Source organism: Triticum urartu, chromosome 7 (genome assembly GCF_003073215.2).
Source record: "Triticum urartu cultivar G1812 chromosome 7, Tu2.1, whole genome shotgun sequence".
Classification (NCBI taxonomy): domain Eukaryota; kingdom Viridiplantae; phylum Streptophyta; class Magnoliopsida; order Poales; family Poaceae; genus Triticum; species Triticum urartu.
In genome coordinates this window covers 538,050,725-538,060,808 of record NC_053028.1, presented here as the reverse complement: position 1 = coordinate 538,060,808, position 10,084 = coordinate 538,050,725, and the positions used below count along the sequence as shown (strand labels likewise).

The window sequence follows — 10,084 nt, the reverse complement described above, 5'->3', positions numbered from 1 at the left end:
TAGGGGGTCTCCAAATTCATCTTTTGGCGATGGTCTCTTAATTTCAAACCGGACTTGACATTTCACCTTCATAATTTCTAACAGAAAAACAGAAAACTGGAAATGCCACGTCAGCAGCCCAGCATGGTCAACCGGGGACGCTTGGGCTTAAACCTACCTCGTTGACCCGGACAAACCCAAAGCGAAGAGTGAACAGAAACAGAGCAGAACAGAGCGCTGGCTGGGCCCGACCAACGCCGCCGGCCGCTCCCCTATATAACGCCCGCCTCCTCCCGCCCTCCCTCTCTCCTCCTCCTCCTGCTCCTCTCTCATTGCCAAACCAGCCCAACAGACCCACGACTCGAGCGACCCACCGTGCTGACCCGGGACGCGCGCCGAGGAATCGGACCCCTGTCTGTCGCGGGCGCCCTTCTGTGTCAGGAAGCGGCATGGGGGCGCCGGAGTGGTGGTGGTCGACGTGGAGGGGGCTGGCCGTCGCCGCCACGGCGGCGTGCCTCCTCCTGCACGTGGCGGCGCGGGTGGCGGACGCGCTCTGGTGGCGGCCGCGGCGGCTGGAGGCGCACTTCGCGCGGCAGGGCGTGCGCGGCCCGCCGTACCGCTTCCTCGTCGGCTGCGTCCGGGAGATGGTGGCGCTCATGGCGGACGCCACCGCCAAGCCCATGTCGCCGCCCACCTCCCACAACGCGCTGCCCCGGGTGCTCGCCTTCTACCACTACTGGAGGAAGATCTACGGTACGCATGCGCCGCCTCGCGTGTTCCTTCCGTGTTTCTTGCTGTCAGCAGCCGCGTTTCCGCCATCGATGGGTGGAATGGATTTTTAATGGTGGTTGGGTCTTTGTCGTGGCGGCGCAGGGCCGACGTTCTTGATATGGTTCGGGCCGACGCCGCGGCTCACGGTGGCGGACCCCGAGCTGGTCCGCGAGATCTTCCTGACGCGCGCCGACGCGTTCGACCGCTACGAGGCGCACCCCATCGTCCGGCAGCTCGAGGGGGACGGCCTCGTCAGCCTGCACGGCGACAAGTGGGCCCTCCACCGCCGCGTCCTCGCCCCCGCCTTCTACCCCGACAACCTCAACGTACGAGTGAAACGCATGCGCATCTCTTTGGCCCGCCCGGCTTGGTCGTCAGTGTGCAAGTGCAGCGAGTGACACGGCGCCGCGCCGGCGATTTTTCTTTTTTGCAGCGGCTGGTTCCGCACGTCGGCAGGTCGGTGGCGGCGCTGGCGGAGAGGTGGCGGGCGATGGCGCGCGCGAGCGGCGGCGAGGTCGAGGTGGACGTGGCGGAGTGGTTCCAGGCGGTGGCCGAAGAGGCCATCACGCGCGCCACGTTCGGCCGCAGCTACGCCTCGGGCCGCGTGGTGTTCCGCATGCAGGGCCGCCTCATGGCCTTCGCCTCCGAGGCTTTCCGCAAGGTGCTCGTCCCGGGCTACCGGTACGTCAAATACCACATTAATCCCAACCGAAACCAGTCACCGCTCAGAGATTCTCCATTGACACCTCCATGCTTCTGTACTCATGTCATGTGTGCGCCGTCAATTCAATCGATTTGCAGGTTCTTGCCGACCAAGAAGAACCGGATGTCGTGGGCCCTGGACAGGGAGATCAGGCGGGGTCTGGTCCAGCTCATCGGCCGGCGCAGCGACGCCGCCGAGGACCACGAGGCGGCCGCCAAGGACAAGGGCAACAGCGGCGGCGGCTTCAGGGACCTTCTGGGGCTGATGATCAATGCCCGCGACAAGAGGTCGCAGCCCATGCCGGTGGAGGAGATGGTGGAGGAGTGCAAGACGTTCTTCTTCGCCGGCAAGCAGACGACCACGAACCTGCTGACCTGGGCCACGGTGCTCCTGGCCATGCACCCGGACTGGCAGGACCGCGCCCGGCAGGAGGTCCTCGCCGTGTGCGGCCCCGGCGAGCTCCCCACCAAGGAGCAGCTGCACAAGCTGAAAACGGTACGCCACCCGCGCGCCACTGTTCCGAGGCCGAAACCGAAAGCACCACCGAAAAAGACGATCTTTGAAAACCGTCCGGAGGGCCGGAGGGGCATTACGGTAACTCCGCACGCAGCGGCAAAACAAAAACAAAAAAGACTCACCTTGTTTCTTCCCCCGTGTCCCGTTGCAGGTGGGGATGATCCTGAACGAGACGCTGAGGCTGTACCCGCCGGCGGTGGCCACCATCCGCCGGGCCAAGGTGGACGTGGCCCTCGGGGACCTGGCGATCCCGCGCGACACGGAGCTGCTGATCCCGATCATGGCGATCCACCACGACCCCGGGCTGTGGGGCCCCGACGCGGCGCAGTTCAACCCCGCCCGGTTCGCCGGCGGCGCGGCCCGCGCGGCGGCGCACCCGCTGGCGTTCATACCGTTCGGGCTGGGCGCCCGGATGTGCATCGGCCAGAACCTCGCGCTCCTGGAGGCCAAGCTCACCGTCGCCGTCCTGCTCCAGCGGTTCGAGATGAGGCCGTCGCCCAAGTACGTGCACGCGCCGACGGTGCTCATGCTGCTCCACCCGCAGTACGGCGCGCCCGTGATCTTCCGCCCGTCCCCTGTCGCCGCCCCCGCCGTCCGCGTCGATCCACGCTAGCTAGCTAGCTAGCTGGCCGGCCGGCCAACGACCTCTGTTAGCCTCTAGGGAGTAGGAATTGACAGAAATGACCACGCCGTGCTCTCTCTGTGTACATACATATGCCGCCTAATGACACGCGGCAGCTAACGGAAAGCTTCGCCCGCCGTCGTGGCCCGCCATGGACGGACGGATGGCCCTCGCTAACTGTCTAGTAGTAGTACGTAGTACGTAGATCATCAGAGCAGAGCAGAGCAGGAGCTTTAGGGTTTGATGGCACGGGACAGGAGAAGGCCGGGCCCGCGCTGCCCTGCCCGGTCGCTTCCATTTGTTCCCTTCTCCCTCCACGGATTCGGGCCGCGTTTGTGTGTACGTACTACTCCTACATTACAGCTGTGTTTCATTCCGGCTATTCTTCATCTTTAGTAGAGCAGGAGACGGAAAAGGATGATGAATCCAGAGCAATGGGGGGACGGGAAAGGCTGTATGGGGATGGGAAATTTGTTCGCCGTGGACGTACGCGGTATCCCGGCCCCGTGCCCCCCGGTGGTACATGGGAGGAATACGCTTTGTGCAGGCTGTGCTGAGGATGCGGTGCAGGTTCGTTAGTTAGAGTCTAAACTCAAGTCCACTGTGCTGCCAGTGTGTCACCCACTCCGCCCTGTCCTCCTCCTCGTGTCTACTCGTGGTCTTATTTTTCTTGGCATTAGGTTTTCTTTGCTTCACACAAAAACAAAAACGGCAGTTTCTTTCCCGAGTTGTTTGCTTTAAGGGCAGCGCCAGCTCTCAACCACATTTTCTCGGCCAGACAGAGCACCTTTATCAAGGGTCCATGTATTCCTTCCGTTTCTAAATATAAGAGGCCGTCCGAAATCTCTCCGCTCCGTAACTCCGCCGCGGAGCGGAGCGGCACTCAGTGGAATTTTTCCTTTTTGCATGTTTGAATCTTCTCCACGATCTTCAACCACGAAGGAGACAGAGTCTTTTCATATGTAGTTTGTATACATACATCCATATGTAGCTTGTATTAGAATCTCTAAAAAGATTTATAGTTAGGAACAGAGGGAGTATATACTAGCGGCATTTTTTTTTGCATCTTTCAATCTTCTCCATGACCTTCAACCAAAAATGAGACAAAGTCTTTTCACCAAGCTATATATCACCAAGCCATTTGACTCGGTTAGCTGACATTTCTCTCTGAAAAGCCGCACTTTCTTGTTAGAGGTCCTCATTGCGCTAGGGTTTGGTAAATTTTTTTGAATAATGACTAAGTTTTCTTTTCACCTCCTTCTTCCTCCAAGGCATATCTTAATGGTCTCTCGGTCCATTTCCCTGTCATGGCTGAGATCTTCGCCAAAGGGCTCCATCGCACCGCTATTCTTCTTCTTTTTTTTGCAGGTGACACCGCTAATCATTTTTATGCAAAAAATACACATTGCTATCTTCTATCTTCTATATCTAAAGGGCTACCCTCACATATTTCTCTCAATATGCAAGCATCTCATCTTGTAACATGTATGGAAAAAATCCATCTCAACATGCAACAGTACAAGAAAAAACAATACTACAACAACCAACATTCAAACATCTATGAGAATTTTCATTTTATTATTGCTATTTATATCATAAGTGGTTTACATATAAAGCATAATCAAACACAATATTCATATGTATTTTTAGTACAATAACCAACATTCAATTATTCAACATTCAAACATCTATAAGTTATTTATAGTAGAATAATGAAACAGAATAAAGCATATGTATTTTTAGTTTTAATTATCATATTATCACTCCAAATATTCATATTGCATACAAGCAAATGTTACTAAAATATATTACAAAAAAAATTCTCGCTTAGTACAGGTGAAGGCTAGCAAGAGACTAGGAAACGACCAGCTAGAGAGCGACAACAGTCATGAACATGCATTAAAATTAATTAACACCGAATGCAAGCATGAGTAGGATATAATCCACCATGAACATAAATATCGTGAAGGCTACGTTGATTCTGTTTCAACTACATGCGTGAACATGCGTCAAGTCAAGTCACTTAAATCATTCAGAGAAGGATACCACCCTATCATACCACATCACAACTATTTTAATAGCATGTTGGCACGCAAGTTAAACCATTATAAGCTCCTAGCTAATCAAGCATGGCACAAGAACTATGATCTCTAGTTGTCATTGCAAACATGTTTATTCATAATAGGCTGAATCAGGAACGATGAACTAATAATATTTACAAAAACAAGAGAGGTCGAGTTCATATCGGTTTTTCTCATCTCAGTCAGTCCATCATATATCGTCACAATTGCCTTTCACTTGCACGACCGAATAGTGTGAATAATAATAGTGCTCGTGCATTGGACTAAGCTGGAATCTGTAAGCATTCAATAAATAGGAGAAGACAAGGCAATATGGGCTCTTTTGTCAGATCAACAATAATGCGTATAAGAGCCACTTTAACAATTTAATTATGGTCTTCTCCTATCGACCCCCAAAGAAAAGAAAAGAAATAAAACTATTTACGGGAGAGCTCCCAACAAGTAAAAGAAGAACATGAAATCTTTTTGAGTTTTCTTTTTAATTACTACTACAAACATGGAAAGTAAACTAATTAAAAGCTACAACTAATTTTTTTGTTTTTCTTAAGGTTTATTAAACACACAAGAAGAAAACATAAAAAGGAAAATAAACTAGCATGGATGATACAATGAAAAAGTATGAGCACCGACATCTCGCAATGAGTGTGTGAATATAAATGCAATGTCGGTGAGAAATACGTACTCCCGAAGCTTAGGCTTTTGGGCCTAAGTTGGTCTATGGTCACGGCTGGCCTGGCGGATATCCATAATAATAGTTCGGGTCGTACTACGAAGAAGAAGACTCCGATTGCCACTGATTGGCAATCATCTCCGGATCCCACTGATAATTAGACTGTCGTGGAGGATCAACTTGTGGTTCCAGATCTGGCTCTATGGCTGATGTAGGGGTCCGATAGGCGTGAATAGCCTCTAACGGAACAAGGTACTGGCCTGCAGATAAATCAAACAAGGTAGCAGCAGGCAGGGTAATAGTCTCAGGATGATGTTTATCAAAGAACAATTTATATTTAAGCTCTCCTTCCCTATTCTTAACAATAAAATCATGTGCCACCATACTCTTATAATCTAAATAAACACGCGGCATCACTTTTTCTTCCTTCTCATAATGCCTAATAGGTATGTTAAAATGTGCAGCTAGGCGCGAAGCATAGATGCCTCCAAAGATGGGGCCCTTTATACGGTTCAGACTTAACCGTTTAACAATAATGCTGCCCATACTAACAGAGTTATCACTGAATAAACCATGGAGCAAAATAATAATATCAGGAACACTAAGGTTTCCACAGTTTTCGCGACCAATTAAGCAACGACTAGCAAATAATGCAAAATAGCGTAAAACAGAAAAATGTATGCTAGTGATTCGTGCATCGGAAACCTTCCTCGTTTCCCCTATAGTGATGATATCAATAAACCCATCCACATCGCTGCGATGTGGTTCCTCTGTCGTGCCCTCAAAAGGGACCAAACAAACCCGACAAAGATCATAAAGTGACATCTCCTTATGCTCATCATGTAAATAAAACTCCACCGTAGGTGGTGAGCTCCTAGAATGGAAATGAAAATTTTGCACAAAGATATTTGTGAGTAAGAGATACTGATCGCGTTGGTCGTGGAGGAAAGCGATGAGGCCTGCATTCTTAGCCAATTCATAAAAATCTTCATAAATCCCGACTGCTCTCAAGAAATCATCGGAAGGCCATTCACACGACCGAACCTCCGCGGTGCGAGGCAGATTATACTTGGGCTTCTGTGCCTTTTCCTTCAAGCTTCGGCTCGATGAGCCCCTCAAAAGTCTCTTCATTATTTTCTGAAAAATTCTGAAATTTTTAGTAACTTCAAAATAAAAGTAAACCAAACTCAATAATATTGATAGCAACTACTCCTACAAGTGCCTAGGGCCTATATCATGCATCAAAACTACCTTTGACCATATAAATTTGACATGCAAAGTTAAGAATAGGGTCACCTAAGCAGCAAAAATTTGCAATGAATAAAACACTAGAACAAAAACTAATTGGACCAATGGAGGAGTCACATACCAAGGAACAATCTCCCCAAGCAGTTTTGTGAGAGGTGCTTTGAGCAAGGAGATCGAAAATGGCAGCAAAATGAGCTTGGACTCGGGTTTGAGCTAGATATTCGTGTTTGGGGGAGGAAGAAGGAGTGTGTGGGTGAAAGGATAAGTGGAGGAGGGCCACCGTGGGCCCACGAGGCAGGGGGGCGCGCCCAGGGGGGTAGGGCGCGCCCTCCACCCTCGTGGCCAGGTGGATGACCCCCCTGCTGTGTTCTCAGTGCCAAATATTCTCAAATATTTCAGAAAAAAATCATATTTAAATTTCAGGGCATTTGGAGAACTTTTATTTTCGGGGTATTTTTATATTGCACGGATAATCAGATAACAGACAGAAAAATACTATTTTTATTTTATTTAATATAAATAACAGAAAGTAAAAGTGGGGTACAGAAGGTTGTGCCTTCTAGTTACATCCATCTCATGATCATCAAAAGGAATCCACTAACAAGGTTGATCAAGTCTTGTTAACGAACTCATTCCGAATAATATGGAACCGGAGAAATTTCAAATAACACTATGTTACCTCAACGGGGATATGCACATCCCCAATAATATGAATATCATATTTCTTCTTGACAGTAGGAAGCGGAAATTCAAAACCTCCAAATATAATCGATGGAATTTTTCCAATAGAGTTGATACTATGAGCTTGAGGTTGTTTCCTCGAAAAGTGTACCGTATGTTCATTACCATTAACATGAAAAGTGACATTGCCTTTAGTGCAATCAATAACAGCCCCTGCAGTATTCAAAAAGGGTCTTCCAAGAATAATAGACATACTCGTCCTCGGGAATATCAAGAATAACAAAGTCCGTTAAAATAGTAACGTTTGCAACTACAACAGGCACATCCTCACAAACACCGACAGGTATAGCAGTTGATTTATCAGCCATTTGCAAAGATATTTCAGTAGGTGTCAACTTATTCAAACCAAGTCTATGATATAAAGAGAGAGGCATAACACTAACACCGGCTCCAAGATCATATAAAGCAGTTTTAACATAGTTTCTGTTAATGGAGCATGGTATAGTGGGTACTCCTGGATCTCCAAGTTTCTTTGGTATTCCACCCTTGAAATTATAATTAGCAAGCATGGTGGAAATTTCAGCTTTCGGTATCTTTCTTTTATTAGTAACAATTTCTTTCATGTACTTAGCATAAGGATTCATTTTAAGCATATCAGTCAATCGCATACGCAAAAAGATAGGTCTAATCATTTCAGCAAAGCGCTCAAAATCCTCATCATCCTTTTTCTTGGATGGTTTGGGAGGAAAATGTATAGGTTTCTGAACCCATGGTTCTCTTTCTTTACCGTGTTTCCTAGCAACAAAGTCTTTCTTATCATAGCGTTGATTCTTTGATTGTGGGTTATCAAGATCACAGCAGGTTCAATTTCTATATCATTATCATTACTAGGTTGAGCATCATCATGAACATTATCATTAACATTATCACTAGTTTCAGGTTCATTACCAGATTGTGTTTCAGCATCAGAGATAGAAATATCATTTGGATTCTCAGGTGTTTCAATAACAGGTTCACTAGAAGCATGCAAAGTCCTATCATTTTTCTTTTTCTTCCTTTTAGAAGGACTAGGTGCTTCTATATTATTTCTCTGAGAATCTTGCTCAATTCTCTTAGGGTGGCCTTCAGGATACAAAGGTTCCTGAGTCTTTCTACCACCTCTAGTCATAACTCTAAAAACATTATCATTATCCTTACTATTCAATTCATTGGGCAAATCATTTTGAGCTTTAAGTACTTGTTCTACTTGAGTGGTAACCATAGAAGCATGTTTACGAATAAGTTTAAGTTCACCTTTAACATTAGCCATATAATCACCCAAGTGTTCAAGCATATTTGAATTGTATTTCAATTGTCTACTAAAATAAGCATTGAAGTATTCTTGCTTAGCCATAAATTTATCAAACTCATCTAAGCATGGGCTAGCAAACTTAGTAAATGGGATTTCAGCTTTATCATGTCTATAGAGAGAATTTAACTTTACTACCTGTGTCGGGTTATCAAGACCATGAGTTTCTTCAATGGGTAATGGATTAAGATCATATGTTTCTTCAACAGGCGGTAAATTAAGAGCATGTATTTCTTCAATAGGAGGTAAATTCTTAACATCTTCAGCTTTAATACCTTTTTCTTTCATAGCCTCTTGCATAACTTCAGGACTGAGAAATAGAATACCCCTCTTCTTCGGAGTTGGTTTAGGAATAGGCTCAGGAGCTGGCTCGGGAAGTGTCCAATTATTTTCATTTGCCAACATATTATTCAATAGAATTTTAGCTTCATCCGGTGTTCTTTCCCTGAAAACAGAACCAGCACAACTATCCAGGTAATCTCTGGAGGCATCAGTTAGCCCATTATAAAAGATATCAAGTATTTCATTTTTCTTAAGAGGATGATCAGGCAAAGCATTAAGTAACTTGAGAAGCCTCCCCCAAGCTTGTGGGAGACTCTCTTCTTCAATTTGCACAAAATTATATATATCCCTTAAAGCAGCTTGTTTCTTATGAGCAGGGAAATATTTAGCAGAGAAGTAATAAATCATATCCTAGGGACTACGCACACAACCAGGATCAAGAGAATTAAACCATATCTTAGCATCACCCTTTAATGAGAACGGAAATATTTTAAGGGTATAAAAGTAACAAGTTCTTTCATCAGTAGCGAACAGGGTGGCTATATCATTTAATTTAGTAAGATGTGCCACAACAGTTTCAGATTCATAGCCATGAAAAGGATCAGATTCAACCAAAGTAATTATATCAGGATCAATAGAGAATTCATAATCCTTATCAGTAACACGGATAGGTGAAGTAGCAAAAGCAGGGTCAGGTTTCATTCTAGCATTAAGAGATTGCTGATTCCATTTAGCTAACAACCTCTTGAGTTCGTATCTATCTTTGCAAGCTAAAATAGCTAAAGAAGCTTATTTATCAAAAAGATAACCTTTAGGAATAACAGGCAAGTCTTCATCATCACTTTCATCAGTATTATCAGATTCAATATTTTCATTCTCTCTAGCCCTAACAAGTTGTTCATCAAGAAATTCACCAAGTGGCACAGTAGTATCAAGCATAGAAGTAGTTTCATCATAAGTATCATGTATAGCAGAAGTGGCATCATCAATAACATGCGACATATCAGAACGAATAGCAGAAGTAGGTTTAGGTGTCGCAAGCTTACTCAAAACAGAAGGGGAATCAAGTGCAGAGCTAGATGGCAGTTCCTTACCTCCCCTCGTAGTTGAGGGATAAATCTTGGTTCTTGGATCTTTCAAGTTCTTCATAATGATAAGCAGATATATATCCCAAGTGACTCAA

At 46.2% G+C, this 10,084-nt stretch overlaps 1 protein-coding gene across 1 annotated transcript; it reads left to right on the top strand.

The window, feature by feature from the left end:
- The first annotated feature begins 290 nt into the window (after positions 1–290).
- Positions 291–3,067, top strand: LOC125525061 (cytochrome P450 734A4-like). The gene is made up of 5 exons (XM_048690071.1): positions 291–732; positions 853–1,076; positions 1,184–1,431; positions 1,552–1,948; positions 2,121–3,067. The coding sequence occupies exons 1-5, from the start codon at positions 429–431 to the stop codon at positions 2,580–2,582; spliced, it is 1,635 nt and encodes a 544-aa protein (XP_048546028.1). The 5' UTR covers positions 291–428; the 3' UTR covers positions 2,583–3,067.
- Positions 3,068–10,084: the final 7,017 nt, after the last annotated feature.